The 19984-nt window shown below is 40.5% G+C and overlaps 1 protein-coding gene across 1 annotated transcript in view; it reads left to right on the top strand.

Annotated features, from left to right (window-relative positions):
* The window catches only part of LOC142312901 (uncharacterized), a 266818-nt gene that overhangs the window by 118005 nt on the left and 128829 nt on the right, over window positions 1-19984 (top strand). The window contains 1 exon segment of the mRNA XM_075351888.1: window positions 534-1609. Coding sequence (XP_075208003.1) covers window positions 534-1609 — 1076 coding nt within the window.

Below are 19984 nucleotides of genomic sequence, written 5' to 3'. Positions count from 1 at the left end.
TCTGGGCTCTCCAAGGATGTTGCAGTTTGGGAGTAGAACAGTACTGAAGGATCTTGGTCACTCCATATGTAATTCTACTCAAATCTTTGGCTGTTACTGTGCTTCTTTTTTCTTAATGTTTTTTGCGACCCTGTTGACTATTTGCAACAAAACTTTTCATGGTTCTGTAATTTCGCCCAAATATCTTATCATTTTCAAGACTTATACATCCCTCTGTAAGACGTTTATGTTTTAATCCTCCTCAAATACTCAAAACTTGCTACAGGTGGTGTAATAATATGCTGATGATGGTCCTGATGATGTATTCATGTAAGTACTCCTTTAAAATTTTTGTGACATTTGGATTGGTTTATTATGGTGATGTGGCACTTGGATAAAAAAATGTTGTTATAATCTATCAGTTGTTTTAACACCATCACTGTCTTTGTTGAATTTTATAACAATTTGGATAGTAACAGTATAAAATGTATAATATAATTATAATATTTCAAGTGAAATAAATTTGAAACTAAAATAAGTTTCCTTTTTGGCAGATGACTATACCAGGAACTCAGAGGAACATCAGATATTTTCAGATTTTAAACCAGATGATCATGGTATCACACCTGATACATATGAAGAACTTGCTATTATCCCAGATATATTTCCAGCCTTTAACAGCAAACTTCCATCATCAGATTCTTTTGAACAAGTCCTGCCTTCTTATTTCTCACAGAGAGCTATGCAAAATAAAGATAACAGAAGAGATGCTAAACATGTAAAAACTCAAACAGCAGAGAAGCGATTTTTATGTTCAGAATGTGGCAAATGTTTTACAAGGAAATACTATCTTAATACACATCAGAGAACTCACTCCATGAAGAATCTATTTTCATGTTCAGAATGTGGGAAATGTTTTAGCTGTAAACCAGGATTATTAAGACATCACAAAATTCATACAGGGGAGAAGCCATTTTTATGTTCAGAATGTGGTAAATGTTTTACAGAGAAATCACATCTTGTTAAACATCAAAGAACTCACACAGGGGAGAAGAGATTTTCATGTTCAGAATGTGGAAAATGTTATCAGAAATCTGATTTTGCTAAACACCAGAGAATTCACGCAGGCGAGAAGCCATTTTCATGTTTACAATGTGGGAAATGTTTTACAAAGAAATCACATTTTGTTAAACACCAGAGAATTCACACAGGAGAGAAGCCATTTTCATGCTCAGAATGTGGAAAATGTTTTACAGAGAAATCAAATCTTGTTGCACATCAGAGAATTCACACAGGGGAGAAGCGATTTTCATGTGCACAATGTGGAAAATGTTGTTCTCAGAAATCTGATCTTGCTAAACATCAGAGAATTCACACAGGGGAGAAGCCATTTTCATGTTCAGAATGTAAGAAATGTTTTACTGAAAAATCACATCTTGCTAAACATCAGAGAATTCACACAGGGGAGAAGCCATTCTCCTGTTCAGAATGTGGGAAATGTTTTATAGAGAAATCAAATCTTGTTGCACATCAGAGAATTCATACAGGGGAGAAGCCATATTCATGTTTAGAATGTGGGAAGTGTTGTTCTACAAAATCTAATCTTGTTACACATCGGAGAACTCACATAGAATAGAAGTGATTTTTATGTTCAGAATGTTCAGACATTGTAAATTGCTCATGAGAGAAGCACAATTCATATTCACTATGTTTGTACCTGACATCACACTTTGTTACACATCAGAGAATTCACATTTTCATGTTTAGAATTCTATAAAATGTTTTAATCAGTAATCAGCTTAATCAGCTTTGATTATACATCAGAGACATAACCCAGGAGAAAAGTCATTTTTTGTACTATATTTTGAAATGTTGTACTGTTTTAATGGTTAATTCACTACTAAAGTTTAAGAGAGGCTTGGATGCCTTTCTTGAAAAAATATAATATTACTGGTTATGTGCATTACATTCTGTGATGGGGCATTGATCCAGGGAACTAGTCTGATTGCCGTTTGTGAAGTCGGGAAGGATTTTTTTTTTCTCCCTAATGTGGTGCTTTCTGTCTGTTGCATGTTTTCTTTTTGTGCCTCCCTCTGGATCAACATGTTAGTTTAAGTCATGGGATGAACTCGATAGACGTAAATCTACATTCAACCTTAAACACTCTGAAACTATGGAAATAAAAAAAATCTCCCACAGCAGAAACTTTGTCACGTTCAGAATGTAGTAAAATGTTTACCTACAAATCACATCTTAAACATAAAAGACATCACACTGGGTATTAGACATTTTAGTTAAACTCATATATCGTAAAAAGAATTGAGAGAGATGGAAAGCAGAGCATTTAGGAAACCAAATAAATAATGTATGCAATTACCAATACACAGTTAATTGAGCTACTCAACAGGAGCGTGTGCTGAACCTCTTAATGCCTTTAGAAGCAGGACTTTGTCGAAACATGTAATTCACTACACTGAGTGCAGAATTATTAGGCAAATTAGTATTTTGATCACATAATAATTTTATACATGTTGTCCTACTCCAAGCTGTATAGGCTTGAGAGCCAACTACCAATTAAGTAAATCAGGTGATGTGCAACTTTGTAATAAGGAGGGGTGTGGTGTAATGACATCGACATCCTATATAAGGTGTAAAACAATATGAGAAGTGTTGGGCACTGCTGCACTGTGCTGTGTGGCGGTGCCGTACTCACGGAATCAGGCGATCAGCTGTTCCAGGACTTGTGTCTATAGCCGTCCCAGGTGGTGCTCTGCTGGCAGCATGGTCAAATCCAAAATAGTCCAAAAAGGAGAGTGAAGCGGCAACTCGACCTGGTAGTTGACAAACTTTTAATCTATAGCTACAGATATACAGTCCTGACTTGTCAAAGCGCTAGCCACAGCGCGAAACGGCTGTCGTCTGTCTGCCGTCCCTGCACCCCCCTTCCACTCCCCGTTTATGGTGTCATCTGTAGATACAGATTAAAAATTTGTCAACTACCAGGTCGAGTTGCCGCTTCAATCTCCTATATAAGGTGTGCTTAATTATTAGGCAACTTCCTCTCCTTTGGCAAAATGGGTTAGAAGAGAGATTTGACGGGCTCTGAAAAGTCCAAAATTGTGAGATGTCTTGCAGAGGCATGCAGCAGTCTTGAAATTGCCAAACGTTTGAAGTGTGATCACCGAATAATCAAGCGTTTCATGGAAAATAGCCAACAGGGTCGCAAGAAGCGTGTTGGGCAACAAAGGCGCAAAATAACTGTCCATGAATTGAGGAAAATCAAGCGTTAAGATGCCATTTGTCACCAGTTTGGCCATATTTCAGAGCTGCAACGTTGCTAGAGTATCAAAAAGCACAACGGATTCCATACTCAGGGACATGGCTAATGTAAGGAAGGTTGAAAAACGACCACCTTTGAACAAGAAACATAAGATAAAACGTCAAGACTGGGTCAAGAGATATCTTAAGACTGATTTTTCAAAGGTTTTATGGACTGATAAAATGAGAGTGACTCTTGATGGGCCAGAGGGATGGGCCAGATGTTGGATCAGTAAAAAGCAGAGAGCTCCACTCCGACTCAGACGCCAGCAAGGTGGAGGTGGGGTACTGGTATGGGCTGGTATCATCAAAGATGAACTTGTGGGACCTTTTCGGGTTGAGGATGGAGTGAAGCTCAACTTCCAGACCTACTGCCAGTTTCTGGAAGACAACTTCTGCAAGCAGTGGTATAGGAATAAGTCAGTATCGTTCAAGAAAAACATGATTTTCATGCAGGACAATGCTCTCTCACATGCATTCAACTACTCCACAGCATGGCTGGCTAGTAAAGGTCTAAAAGATGAAAAAATAATGACATGGCCCCCTTGTTTACCTGATCTGAACCCCATAGAGAACCTGTGGTTCCTCATGAAATGTGAGATCTACAGGCAGGGAAAACAGTACACCTCTCGGAACAGTGTCTGGGAGGCTGTGTTGGCTGCTGCACGCAATGTTGATCGTAAACAGATCAAGCAACTGACAGAATCTATGGATGGTAGGCTGTTGAGTGTCATCATAAAGAAAGGTGACTATATTGGTCACTAATTTTTTGGGGTTTTGTTTTTGCATGTCAGAAATGTTTATTTCTAAATTCTATGCAGTTATATTGGTTTACCTGGTGAAAATAAACACGTGAGATGGTATTATTTTTCTTTTTTATTAAGTTGCCTAATAATTCTGCACAGTAATAGTTACCTGCACAAACAGATATCCTCCTAAGATAGCCAAATTTAAAAAAAAACACCATCTTCCAAAAATATTCAGCTTTGATATTTATGAGTCTTTTGGATTGATTGAGAACATAGTTGTTGACCAATAATAAAAAAAATCCTCTAAAATACAACTTGCCTAATAATTCTGAACACAGTTTAGTTGTTGACATTGTTCTGCTGCAATATTGTTCCATAAGGACAATTGCTGCAAGAACTGTACTTTAGATTAATGGAGTCCTAATATTTGTGTAACTTAGACACCAATGGCCTTGAAACTCAATCAACCTTGTGCACAGAATATTTCATACTATTATTGTATCTTACAGAGGTTGTCCAGTGTCCCTCTCTTTCATCCATTCTCACAGGTCATAGAGAGACACTTCTGTACTCATTCAGGACAGTTGCCAGTTGTCTGATGCTCAGCTGGTTACAACTAGTTATTAGAGCAGCCTATTAAATAGATGAGACCAGTTCGATATCGGAGAGTTGCGTACACAACTGTCCTGATTGTGTATCCTAGTGTCTGCCCATGATTGATGTCAGATCAGGTGATAGACATTGGACAATCCCTTTAGCACTTGTTATCAAACATTAATAATCATATGTTATTAAACTTATATTCTTGTGTTTGGCCTTTATTCATTTCTTCTTTCAATGTTAAGATGTTACGAATGTATGGTGTTAGGAGAGAGATGGTTGGCCTGTTGTATAAAAATAGTGCATCTACTATTGCACAATAAATCCCAGACTAAGCAAAACTATAGTTGTACACTATTTTTACACTGATGACCATCAATGTCTGATCGCCCAAAGTCCGACACTCCGCAGATTTAGAATACCTATGTCCCTCACTCTGGCCCTAGATGGTGATGAATAAGGCTCTATCCATCTATTCTCCAGGACTCCGTAGCCTTTAAGTACTTTATTTGGCACCTCCGGACATCCAAAGATTGTAGCTTCTCCTTCTTATTCTTAGGGTTGCTACAAAAGGACGGAAAAAAACACCTCCTGATACTTATGAAATTTGGATGCTACTTTAGGGAGATATGCTGAGTCTGGTCTGAAGATGATTATATCCTCCAAAATCTGGGAAAAAGGAGGATCTACAGATAGGGTCTGAATATCTCTTACCCTACGGGCCGATGTTAATGCTAATAGAAGGATGGTCTTGTGTGAAAGTAGCTTAATCAATACTGCCGTACAGTTAGGGCTGTCAGTACCGGATTTAAATCCCACAGAGGTATCCTTGGTCTAGCTCTAGAGCAGGCGCTAATGAACCGAGATACCCAACGGTTATCTTCCAGATTATAATTATAGAGTGCTCCTAATGCTGAAACCTGGACTTTTACAGTGTTGGTAGAGAGATCTAAATCCATCCCTTTCTGCAGGAATTCTAAAATAAACCGATAGGGACCTCATCACTTAGTTTGACCTCTGAGGTGGATAAGAATCTATTCTAAGTTCTAGCATAAATTTTTGTGGTAACCGACTTCCTACTCTGGAGTAACGTTGCAACCAGTTTAGGGGGAAACCCGTTCTTTTCTAGCAATGACCTCTCAAATTCCATGTCGTTAGACGTAAGTTGGTAACTTGAGGATGTCTGATTGGTCCCTGCAAGAGAAGATCTGGGATGGACTTCTTCCTCAACCAGGAACACCACAGTCTTTTGAGCCAGAACAGTGCTATTAGGATAACCCTTCCCTGATCTTCCTCAGAACAGCTGGAATGAGAATCGCTGGTGGAAAAGCGTATGCCAGACTGACTTCCCATTTGACCAGGAAAGAGTCTATCACAAGAGGGTGTTCTTTGGGGTTTAGGGAACACAATTTTCCGGTTTTGTCTGTTTGCAAACAGGTCTATTTCCTGCTGACCCCATGAGTCCACTATCTGAATAAATATATTATGAGTGCAAGCCAAAAATTACATACTATATACAGATAAGGCTGCACATCAAACTTAGATAATAGTATAATGCCTCAAGCATATGGACAAATATTGGAATATACAATGAAAAATGCTACTTGCTAATTTGAACATGTGAATAATGAATTGCATACCTGCCATGAATATTAGGAAAAAGGAGATATTTAGCAATCGCATTGATCAATGTAACTGAGCCCTAAGGCCTCGTCAAGGCATATCTCTATATTGGGGTCCCTAGCTCTGTGACCCTAACTGTGTGTCATCTCATTGCAATTAAAAACTGCTATGGGTGGAGAGGGGTAACTAAGGACTTTCTTATATAGGAGATGGAAAAAACATGGCCGAAAGGGGCGGAGCTAGGTTCACATTCAGAAAAAAACTACATATAACTGAATAGGATAACTGAAGTGAGCACTAATATATATATTATGAGTGCAAGCCAAAAATTACATACTATATACAGATAAGGCTGCACATCAAACTTAGATAATAGTATAATGCCTCAAGCATATGGACAAATATTGGAATATACAATGAAAAATGCTACTTGCTAATTTGAACATGTGAATAATGAATTGCATACCTGCCATGAATATTAGGAAAAAGGAGATATTTAGCAATCGCATTGATCAATGTAACTGAGCCCCAAGGCCTCGTCAAGGCATATCTCTATATTGGGGTCCCTAGCTCTGTGACCCTAACTGTGTGTCATCTCATTGCAATTAAAAACTGCTATGGGTGGATGTGCAGCCTTATCTGTATATAGTATGTAATTTTTGGCTTGCACTCATAATATATATATTAGTGCTCACTTCAGTTATCCTATTCAGTTATATGTAGTTTTTTTCTGAATGTGAACACAGCTCCGCCCCTTTCGGCCATGTTTTTTCCATCTCCTATATAAGAAAGTCCTTAGTTACCCCTCTCCACCCATAGCAGTTTTTAATTGCAATGAGATGACACACAGTTAGGGTCACAGAGCTAGGGACCCCAATATAGAGATATGCCTTGACGAGGCCTTGGGGCTCAGTTACATTGATCAATGCGATTGCTAAATATCTCCTTTTTCCTAATATTCATGGCAGGTATGCAATTCATTATTCACATGTTCAAATTAGCAAGTAGCATTTTTCATTGTATATTCCAATATTTGTCCATATGCTTGAGGCATTATACTATTATCTAAGTTTGATGTGCAGCCTTATCTGTATACACTATCTGAATAAACACTGACCGATTCAGACTCCATTCCCCCTGGTTTAGCCGATTGTAGCTTAAATGTAAGGTGTCACGTTTTTTCATATTTGTATTAATAATAGTGATTATGGAATCAATTATTTTTAATACACAATTTAATACAAAATTAAATTCACTGTTTATTTAGTTTTTATTTAATTCTATTTTTACTGAAACACTCTGCACTGCCATCTTGGAGTAATGACAGTTACCTCAAATATGGCAGCTCCCAGTGCAATGGGTCTGATAGTCGCTCTCCGATCCTATTCTGTAACATTGAGAGCTCCCTGCTTTGAGCTGAACATGCCCCCTGGGCTGTCCAGATCACACCAAGGGGAGGAGTTTGCTGCCATCTTTGTGGAGCTCACAGCTATGCTGTGTGCTGCACTCTCCCCCGTCACCCGCTCGGGATGGGGTGAGTACCGCTGCCGGCAGCGGTGGTTGCGCTGATCCTGGAGTGCTGCTCTCCACCCCGCCGCTCACCTTGGGCCTCCACTACTAGCAACATTTCGCTGCTGTGATCGCTGACAGGAGGAACAGACACCAGGCTGACAGGACAGGTTGCCGGGGGCGCAGATCTGAGGTGACTGCATGCAGCTGGGTGCGGTAATCGCAGCGCAACATCTGTAGTGCAATGCCACTCAGGCTGCAGATCACCCTTCCTTGCCGAATGTCACCTCGGACCTCCGATGCCGGCTGGAAATAAAGTGTATGGGGGCACGTAGTATTATAAAGATTCCAGCATCCAGATCAAATAGATTTTCTTTAAAAAATAGTTTTCCTTTATTCCAAATTCAGTTTAAAGCAATAATATCCTTCATCATGATGAACGCATCACATAGGCGTGTTACATTGGACGCATTTCGGACAAAAAAACCTGTCCTTAATCTGAGACAACACATAATACATCTGAACACTTACTCTTAAAAGGAACCACAGGAAGTTGTGAAATAATCAAGGCTAAACAAGACCACCTGATACAACAGGTAGTAGATCACAATAACATTTACAAAACATTCAAAATTTCATTTCTTATGTTCATACCTGTTGGTATTCTGCTTCTCAAAATCAACATCCATTTCGCCTCTCGGCGTAATAATAAATCATTTAAATCTCCTCTCATTGTATGAATTTTCTCTATTGTATTCACCTTAAAATGACTCAAATTACCCCCATGTATGTGTAAAAAATGATGGGAGGCAGCAGACAAACTGCGTGTGGTGGTGTGACCAATGTCATATACGTGCTCCGATATACGGCGTCTTAATGTACGTGAAATATTTCCCACATACTGAATATTACAATCCGTGCACGTTATGACATAGATCACACCAGCAGAACCGCAGTTCATCAGGGACTGAATTTTAAACTCCTTTTTGATAACAGAGGAAACAGTTTTATCTGTATTCCACATAAATCTACACAACCCACAGTTTTTTTGGCCACACTTAAAGGAGCCACGAGTAGGTAACCAATTTTTTGCAGCTATTTCATTACCTGGGTTGTTTTTATTTCTGTTCTTTTTCGAATGATCACTGGGGGATATTCTATTAGCGATAGTTTTGTTTTTTCTAGACACAAATGTCACTCCATTTTTCAATATATTTTTTAACGTGTCATCTACATATAGAATCGGCAAGAATTTCTTAATGATAGTTAACTATCTGGTAAAAATCCGTACTATAACTAGTGGAGAACACAATAGGAGTATGATTGCCAGGGGAAGAACATTTTTTGGTGTTTTTATTACTGGTTTTGAGATAATCCTCCCTAGTTTTTTCATCCATTTTTTTCTTTGCCATCACAATATTTTTTTCAGAATAACCTCTCCTCCTAAAGCGCTCTCCAATTATTTCACATTGTTTTTCATAAACATGGGATGCAGTACAGGTTCTCTTAGCTCTTATGAACTCGCCTGTAGGTATGTTACATATTACATGACATGGATGGCAGCTGGGTGCGTATAATAATGAATGCCCCGCTATTGTTTTTCTATAAATGTCACATTCAACTTTCCTATCTTCCTGATTCACTGTCAATAGAATATTCAAAAAATGAATTGTTTGGATATTATAGTGATATGTGAATCGTATGTTACATGGGTTATTATTTAAATAGCAGACAAAGCTCTCTATGTTGGCCAACTCTCCATCCCATATGATTATTCTCTGGTATGTATCTGGGCCCAGAGTACTGCAGGGATGCATGATATCAATGACACCATGAGGGATATAGTCCGCCTGAGTGACATGACTGGAGACACTCTAGCCCTTGAGACCTGGTTGTGAATCTTCATCACCTTGTCCTCTGGAAGACAACATTCCTGAGTATTTGAATGTAATATGAGCCCCATGAACAACTGCATACTGTATGGCTCTAGTTTTGATTTTTTTTTAGATTTAGCAACCAACCCGGGTTTTTCATGGTTTTGCAGACCCCTTGTATTTGGATTTTGCACTAATGATATGATGTGTCCACAATCAGGAAGTTGTCCATATACAGGATTAGCAATGTGTCTTTCTCCCGCAGATGGGCTGTCACTTCCGCTTAGGTAAAGATGCGTAGAGCTACTGGTAACCCAAAGGTACAATACAGAAGTTCAGAAAACCCATCTTTTGGATACCTTATGACTCCAACAACAGCTTCAATATATGAGAGACTTGAGTCAGTATAAAATTATGCATATTTTTTATTTTATTAATCGATAATATATACAGAATATTTTTTATTCCTTACAGAAAAAATTAAAATATTGTACTCAGTATTATAGCAAATTAATCACAGTCAAAAACAAGGCTAGTCCATGGGGTCCATAAATTAAACTGCTCAAACATCAATGCACACAGGCAAGAATGGGGGATAGTCGTGGTGAGAGGAATAATAAAACTTTCTTAAATCCTCCACCTTCAATCCCTATAATAAGGAGAGATTTATATATTTGTTAGCAAGGGGATTATTCCATCACTAATTGTCATCAGTGTTGGTTTTATATATTGGGTCAAAGAGATTTCCCAAATCAAACAGGAGCGGTGGTACAGAAATACCGCAATAAAATCATCCAAATATCATTTTCAGATTCATCTAATTAGTCACACCGGCGGCACTAAAGTATCCACAGCTCCAGTGGATCAGCAAGAATATCATAATTCTTCTAATCCCCTGCTTCTTATATTATTTCCTGAGAGATGGTTGCTGTGCCGCGTGCATATCACCACTTAATCCCAGATGCAGTGGGAAAAAAATCAAAGGAGCCCCCGCACATCCGAAGTGGAAATGCACAATATATGCAGCCAAATTGTCAGGTCACTGGTTCCCCAAGCTTTATCAATACATAATGGCGCTCATATGCATATGATCCTTAAACAGTTAAAATTCAATAGATATATTATTTACCCATAATGGAAGTGGACCACCCGGACAGCTCCCCGACACGTGTTTCACAACTCGCTTCTTCAAGGGGGCGTGGTTTCTGGGCGTTTCTTTCCTGTCTTAAGTGCGGCACCGCTCAGTGCCATGTGACATCCTCCAAGCAATCCAATGTATTGCATCGCAAGTGTGCGTTGATTAGCATGAGTCATATATTCCCATGTATATTCCATTGGACGGAGGAGGCCACATGGCAGTGAGGTCACTACACATGCGTATTAGTGCAAGGACATGCTTTGTTCCGCCAACCATAGCATGCGCAGGAGGGAGTAAATACTACCAACCCACTCCATGGTCTGGGGGCGTGGCCTACAGGGTGATCGCTATTCGCAAAATTATAAACAGTCCTCCCCTGCACATAGCTGGGAGGCTTAGTCCAGGTATAGCTCACACACGCCGAATGACGGTCACACGGGGTAGGGCAGCAGGCGCCTTACTGTCTCACCACATGTCCCACAGAACGGTCGTGGGCGATATAGATAGATCAGCCACTCCAGCATATACAGAAGAGGAAGGCGCATGTTGCAGCGACCGAGCATAGCCGCATCCAAGACCTATTAAATCACTTATAAGATTAAGTTATATTTAATTAATTATACTGAGTTTTACAATATTTTAAGGAAATAGACAATAGAACAGAGGAAAAAGGGAATGACAATAACAAGATGGTAATTAAACTCCAGATATAAGGAGAAAATAACAGGGGATTCTTATGGCAAGCTGTTCTTACATTATGGCACCTCCTCAATAGCCATATATATCATATCACCCATAAGAGAGGAGGAGGGAAAAGGAGGTGGAAAAAGGGAAAGGGGGGGGACTTTTTTTTTATATATATATATCATAATACTGTTCCAAATTTCTTAATCTATGTTTGTGATAGCATTTATAAATAAATATAGCAGATTAATATTGTTTTTTCTTCTTGTACTTTTTTACCCTTTCACAATTAATATATAATTATTAGATCTCAAATGTCATAAATGCCATTACAAATATTTTCTCTATCAGTGGTCTCCCTAAACATGATCGTCAATAAGTCGCGGCATTCAATCCCACGTCAGGGTGGCAGGCACCATGCCAACCCCCGCATGGATGAACACAGCTGCCAAAATATTGATCATGTAGTAGGCCACCTATTAAGAGACACACAATAATTCCATTTTACTTAATATTAATAGAATATTAACCAAATTATATATATTATTATTAATCTCTAAATCATGTTATTCAGTTCATTTTGTACATGGCTGTCAGGGTTTGTAATTAAGTCACTTAATCTTTTATCAATAATTTGTGCCCAAAGGGGGGGAAGGGGGAGGGGAAGGGGGAGAGGATAAGGGATGGGAAGGTGGGAAGGGGGGGAGGAAGAGGGGAGGAGGGGAGGGAAAGGGAAAGAACAAGGAGGAATTGTAAGACAATGTCCGCAATTTATATAGCAAATCTTCCTCTTTTTCTTTTCTTCCTTTGTTTGTATCGCAATTTTTCGCATTCTCTCACTTCCTCCTTCCACAGTCAAAATCCTAAGGGATAAATCCAATTCTTTTCCTATTTTCGTTTATCACAATAAACGTGAGATAAGTGATTAGACCGAAGGAACGTCACTATAACAATAAGGGAGAAAAGTATACTATATTAAACCCACAATAATTAAAAACAAATTAAAAGAACTGCCAATGGAGGGAGATTTAAAGAGAGAATTGTTCTCACACATGGTAAATCACAGGTATGAAGCAAAACCCAATGACTCATTCAAACCCTGGGGTTTCATAGTACCCAGAGTTGAAATCCATCTACATTCTCTTTGTGCTAATATTTTCATGATGTTACCACCGCGGCTACCCAAGGTTACATGGTCAATGCCCTGTACCGAAAAGGTCGTAGGATTCGAATTATGTTTTTGCCTAAAATGACGGGGAATTGTTTTTAATTGCGTAACATCTGTTGCCGTTTATATTATCGATTAATAAAATAAAAATATGCATATTTGATACTGACTCAAGTCTCTCATATTTAGGTAACCCAAAGGGTAGGGCTTTGTGCTGAAAGTGTTGTACCATCCCTTTTATGTATAAGGCCACTCTGAGGAACTTCTAGTATTTCTCATGTATAGGGACATGATAATACGCGTCCTTCAAGTCCAAGACTGCCATATAATACCTTGGGAACAGCATTTTTATTGTCTATCTCATGGTCTACATCTTGAAGGTATCCGTTTTTATATAATCATTCGGGCATTTCAGATTTATTATGGTCCTGAAAGACCTGTCCTTTTTTTTTTTTTTTAATTAGAACGGGGAATAATATCCCCTCCCCTGTTCCTGCACAGGTACCTCCAAGATAACTGATTTTCCTATCAGGTCTAGTACCTCTGCATCCAGTGCCTTTTTTTCTACCAGGGATGTTCGGGGGGCTGTTAACAAGAACATCTGCGGCGATGTGTTCCAAAATGCCAACCTTAGGCTAGACCTCACTAGTGTGAGGATCCACCAGCTGGCTAAAATCTTTTCCCAGACAGGAAGGAATAGGGAGAGTCTTCCCCCTACTTAGGGACTCCTGTCATTGGAAGGACTTTTTCTATTTTTGGAAAGAACACTAGAACATGAAGCCCCAGTCCTTCATGCCTTGGTCCATGTTCCATCTTTCTTGATCTCTGGGGGGTTTTCTCCGAGTTCCGCTTCGTTTCCGAAAGGACCTCCTATACGATGGAAATGATAGGTTTGGAAATCCTTTCTTCCTGTCTCCAACTTTTTCCAAAAGATCGACTAATGCTGGATTGAATAAGAATTCTCCCTCGCATGGAATAGAACATAGCTTTCCCTTAGCCTGCATATGCCCAGGGCAGCATTTGAGCCAAATAGCCCTACGAGCCACATTTGACAATGCCACAAATCTCGCTGCCAGTCTCGCTGAGTCTGCCTAGTGAGTTGATACACACAGCACTTCTGGGGCGGTGCTCAAGTAGGGTCGAAACTTGGCACTCAAGATAAATGTGGATAGTGTTTTTTTATTGAGAAGAATTTGTAGGACCAGCACAAGCACAGACATTTCGGTCAAAAATTTCGGTCATTTCGGCATCAGTGTGCGGGCAGGGGGTCCTCAGAAGGTATAGCAACTTGGCAACTGGCATAATCAGGTATGACGCGGTATCCACATAGACACCGGTGGACACAGAGTTATACCTGACTACGCCAGTTGCCAAGTTGCTATACCTTCTGAGAACCCCCTGCACGCACATTGATGGAGGTCTTTGACCGAAACGTCTATGCTTGTGCTGGTCCTACAAGTTTCTACATCTCGCTGAGTTGGCCGACGCATTCGATAGGAATGCTGCTGCACCGCGCATCAGTGGGACAGTGACAAGGATATCCTCCCTGGCTACCTTGTTCCGGAGCTGTTCCTCTAGGTGGTTCAAACAGATTATCAAAAACCTGTCAGGGCATGTGGCTGAGATGGCTGGTCTCAGGTCCCCCGCTGAAGCTTCCTAAATCCCTTTAAGGAAGCTGTCTGCCCTCTTATCCATAGGATCCTTCAATACTCCCTAATCTTCAAAAGGGCAGGGTGAGTTTTTTGGATGCCTTCTGAGACAGCCACATAAAATTTCGGTCCCTTAATCCAAAGACATTGTGGCAAATTTTGAAAAATAAGGATGCAGAGCAAATAATTAAAGAGGGGTGCTAAGTGCTGGTGAAACAAGGATTCAAAAGCAAAATGAAGAGACCAGCAAGATACGAGCACTGCATGATTGATATATAAAACCACATAACTTTATTGAATGTACAAAATGTAAGAACCTAAAACTATTTAAAAACAACATAGGGGATACCCCATATATGGTCAAGAAACACCCCATCACATGGATACAATAAATTAATCCTCAAATGACACTACTCCAAGAAAACAGGACACATTTGAATGTGTATTAATAATAATACATTAATAACAAATAAGACACTTAGATATGCACAGTGAAAAGGCCACAAGAGATGAACACGTGCAATCTAATGCAAAAGCATGAATAAATAAATCACTGGCAATAATATACCTGATAGGATCACAGAGTTCTAAATGTAAACTGGTATTCTGAAATACATTGATTGTAAAAAAAAGGCCTGGCAATAGAAAACAAAGAAGGAACATAATGTACAAGGGCCCACAAAGAGTCCGAGGACCTTGACCTGCTAAGGCTGCTTTCACACATCCGTTTTTTGCAGTGCGGCTCAATCCGGCTCAAAAACCTATGCAACGGATGCGGCGAAAAAAACGGATCTGTTGCATACGTTTTTCCATGCGGTCCGTCCGTTTTTTGACGGATGCGGCTTGATACTGAGCATGCGCAGTTCAAAAAACCACATCCGGCGGCCAGATGCGGGTTTTGCCACAGGACGCCGCATGCGGCGTTCATAGGCTTGCATTGTGAATTGCGCCGGATCCGGCGCGATGCGTTTTTTTTCGCCGTACAAAAAAACGTGCCAAGGCGCAACGTTCCATCCGGCTGCCGCATGGGCTAAATATGCCGCATCCGGCAAAAACCGGACGCAATGCAAGGCCATGCGGCACAATACGGCGCTAATACAAGTCTTTGCAGGAAAAACGCAACCGGCGGAAAAAAAAAACGGTTGCGTTTTTTTCTGCAAAGCACCGTATTGTGCCTCTCAGCAAAAACCGGATGTGTGAAAGCAGCCTAAGGAAGTCAGGCAAACATGTCAATTGAAGTAAGCGGTGGGGATAAGGAACTGTCGTGGAAACCCCTTTACTGGGAGAGCTAATTTGGGGTGTGATGCAAAAGATCTCCAGATCTGCCAGTGTTGGTCCAGCGATGCATCGGACACAAAACACAAGAACACACAGCCAATGTCTGTGTACCAGGCTTTGTCTCAATCTCAGATACCCAAATACTAGGTTATTAAAACCACAAAAGAAAAGGGGACGGCTGAGTACATGACCAAAAATGGAATGAAAGTTGTGAATAACAAAATCGTAAATTATGAATCCTGCTGAATTCCTTAAAACCAGATCTGTCAAGTTTTCTGGACCTTCAGTAACAAAGAAACTTCAGACAAAGACATCTTTCAAGAGACTACATCCAGTTTTATTGCTTTTATGAATAACACTTATGAAGCTAATACAAAAATATCTAAATTATCAATCAATTGCACGCAACCTTAGATCCTCACAAGATCTCCTTCTCTGCTCCTCTCTTATCTCCTCTTCCCACAATCGTGTACAAGATTTCTCCCGTGCATCCCCCATACTCTGGAACGCTCTACCTCAGCACATCAGACTCTCCACGACCGTGGAAAGCTTCAAGAGGAACCTCAAGACCCACCTCTTCCAACAAGCCTACAACCTACAATAGCCTTCAGCCCAGTAGACCACTGCGCAACCAGCTCTGTCCTTACCTATTGTACCAACACCCATTCCCTGTAGACTGTGAGCCCTCGCGGGCAGGGTCCTCTCTCCTCCTATACCAGTCTGTCTTGTACTGTTAATGATTGTTGTACGTATACCCTCTTTCACTTGTAAAGCGCCATGGAATAAATGGCGCTATAATAATAAATAATAATAATAATAATATATAAAAATTGCTTAAATAATAAAAATACACCAGGTATAAAACTTTTACCACAACAATTCCAACCTTTTTATTATTTTTATCCATCCCCATGCTATGACAGGCTGGAGGGGCCAACCCTGTTTACCGATCGATATCTTGTTTGTAAATGTCATCATATATGTTTACTAAGAGGAACAAAGGTATTTTTCAGCTGTAGTAACTGACGGCCTGTGATGCTAGATCTTGCGAATCTCTTTACATAGTGTCGTCATAACAAATATACCAATTCTTGCAGCTACATACACTAGTAGTCCCAACATTCCCATCTGTAAAATGCCCATCAGCCACCCACGTATACCTTACAACCAAATTGTTGAGGACGTTTGTCTGCAGCACGTTTATATAGGGAATGTTTAGGGAAAGCATTTATATCTAGGATACCATTATGAAATATTGTGATACAAATGGGATGAGTTTGTGTGTGTGACTGGACTCTAGATAGGTATCCAGTCAAATAGATAGTGATTATGGGAGTCATGCTGCCTAGCTAACCGCAAGTAGCAGAGAATCTAACCAAGTAACTTTTGAAGGCCATGCCATGATCACGAGGAATATATCAGTGCAAAACAACATACTGCGCAGGTCTCCAGGTGGAGAACACGAGCCAGAAGTAGTAACTACACAGCTGCAAGCATGATCTGTTATATAACGATGATGAAGTTTAGTTCTACTGCGCAGTTGCGACAAAGAGATACGTAGTTATGTGTATAAAATGCGGGGGGCTTGGTCAGCGAGTTTAGGGAATCTTTCCAGGAGGCAAGGGTGGACGCACTCCTCCTGTGATGTAGATACCAAAGTATTGTCCTTTTCGCTCACCAAGTCCCGTCCGGCCGAGAAGTGATGCTACAATATTTGGTAACGTATTGATGCAAAATTCTCTATATACTATGATTTATATTGATTTTATGTTTTACATTAATTGAATCAATAGAACAGGGTAATATTGCTTGTGCCATTCCATGATCAAACATTATCCTGATGTAATCTCAATAAATTGTTACATTATTGTTTTACCATAAAACTGTGTGTCTAATTTGTATATTAGTGAGCGCTACGTAAGTAAGGGCGTATCCGCCCTGTCACTTTGACGTGGTAAGACAAATATGAAGGTAGCGGTATAAGGCATGAAGAGGTGCCGATCACCTCTGCCCTTGGGGGAAGTCATTTAGAGGCCTGGTGACCACATACCAGATATAAATCTTTAGGAAGTATACAGTGTATTATGTCAGTGGGTTTCCCAAGGCAACGTATACAAGTCAAAAGTCATTGCATCAGAGGTTTGGCACATCAAGTTTGTCGTTTTTGGAACCAAGTGGTTGGTTGAATTGGTAAAGTTATTCACAAGTCTGCACATAATGTGTAAACCATAGTTCACTATTGTTCAAAATATCCATGGTCACTTTTCTGAAAACAACTATCATCACGAATAATGAACGTGCTCACAGTTTTTCCAGTCCTAACAGTATGGGAATTGCAGGATTAACTTATAGTCTTCATATGGGGTCAGGGGATCTGCGAGATATGGCATAGAATTAGAAGATATTGGGATCGGAGTGCATATCCAAAAGTTCTTAGTGCTTTAGAGTCCATATCTCGGAACAGAACTTGGTGATGCTTTATCAGTTTGTTGCCCCAGTCTTCTTTTAGTGCCTCATTGATAGTTAGGGCACTGAGTACAATTGCCATCAGCACATTCCAAAAGGCAGAGTTGTCATCTTTGTATTTTTGCCTTGGAGCTTGACAGAAGTGGCAATGGTTAGCAGCACTTAGTGTGTGTGTGTGTGTGTGTGCCACTTATACAGTTGAGGTCTGGGAAGAAGGAAAAAACACAGTTATGAGTAACAGCCAGATGTTTGTGCAATTCAAGGATATATTCAGTGAGAACCATACGATGCCTGCAATTGCTGTGGGAAATACAATGCTGTGATTAGGAACACTACCAAACAGTATTTCATATGGGGACAGCTTCTCTATACCCCTTGGGGTAGTTCTCACTGAAAACAATGCGATGGGCAAACAATCAATCTATCCAGGACAAGTGTGTTTCCTCCATGCACTCCTGGATTTTTAATTCAAGAGTACTATTAAGGCGTTCAACCTTACCACAACTTTATGGGTGATAGGGAACATGGAAAGTCTGTTCTACCCCCAAAGTAGCCATTATCTGTTTCATTAATTCCCCAGTGAAGTGAGTACCTCTGTTACTTTCTATGGTTTTGGGAACCCCATATCTGCAAACCACCTCACTTATTACTTGCTTGATGGTAGTTGTGGTCTTTGTATTATCTTTGATCACGGCCTAAGCTTCAGACATACCAGGTTGAATTCATAAGTACCCACCTTAGGTAGCAGTATGTAGTCCACCTGCAGTCTCTGAAATTAGTTATCTGGTTTTGGTGCTGAATTTCTGCGGAACGTGAATGGGCATACCGAGCTATGTTGTGCACAAATGAGATATTCCTTTGCAGCCGCATTCGGGAACTCTGAGACACACACATTTTATAGCACTATTGCACACATCACACCCCTTAAATTATGCACCGGGGAATGTGCCAGGGCAGCCATCTCTGGGAACAGGCAGTGTGGAAGGCAAATCCTGGTGTTTACCTGCCATACCCCTGACTCTGACTGTACAGAGCGCGCTTTGGCCCATGCATTCTGTTTGTTTAAGGGGACCTAGGTGTGGAAGACCTACAATAGTTGACAATCAACGGCCACTGGGGCCGGTATGGTGCCAACCTCCTCTGTTGAAAGGGGGCGCCCCACACTCTCGGTCACTAAGCTACCTGAGAGGGCTATGTCTGTTATGGCCAGTATTCCTGTCAAAGGTAGTCTTGCTGCTGCCTTAGCCGCCTTGTCAGCCAGTGCATTCCCTACTGCAAGGGGAGTTTGTTCTTGTGCATGTGCTGATACTTTGACTATGGCTTCCCTTCAGGGAAGGGAGAGTGGAGTGAGTAGCTGCTCTTCCACCTGTGCATTTTTTATGGGTTTGTCAGCAGAGGTCAAGAATTTACGACTTTGCCAAATGGTGCCAAAGTCATGTGCGATTCTTACAGCATATCTCAAGTCCGCAAAATGAATTAATCTTCTTACCTTTTCCCAGATTGCACGTTGCAGCGAGTGCGTTCAGCTCAACCTTTTGTGCAGAGCAGCTGGAAGGGAGTGGTTCTTACTGCCTTACCATTATGGACTACTGCATACCCAGTGATGAATTGTCCTTGATCATTGTTCCAAGCTCAGAAACCATCTACAAAATACTCAGCAGAGGGGTTAGTGAGTGGTAAATTGGTGATATTTGCCAAGTCCTTTGATTCTACCTCCACCAATGCCTAACAGAAATGTGCCATATCAAACCGGAATTCCTCATCTGCTAGTTTGAAAAAAAGGAGCAGGTCTTGTCTCACGGTCCCTCCCCCAGGGGCAGTTCTTGTCTCATGGTCCCTCCCACAGGGGCCGGTCTTGTCTCAAGATCCCTCCCACAGGGACAGGTTTTGGCTCACGGTCCCTCCCTCTTCTTTAGCCTAACATTCTCCTCGCTTTTCTAAAATCCACT

The sequence above is a fragment of the Anomaloglossus baeobatrachus genome, chromosome 5 (assembly GCF_048569485.1).
Source record: "Anomaloglossus baeobatrachus isolate aAnoBae1 chromosome 5, aAnoBae1.hap1, whole genome shotgun sequence".
NCBI classification, from domain to species: Eukaryota; Metazoa; Chordata; class Amphibia; order Anura; family Aromobatidae; genus Anomaloglossus; species Anomaloglossus baeobatrachus.
This window is presented reverse-complemented; position numbering and strand designations above follow the sequence as displayed.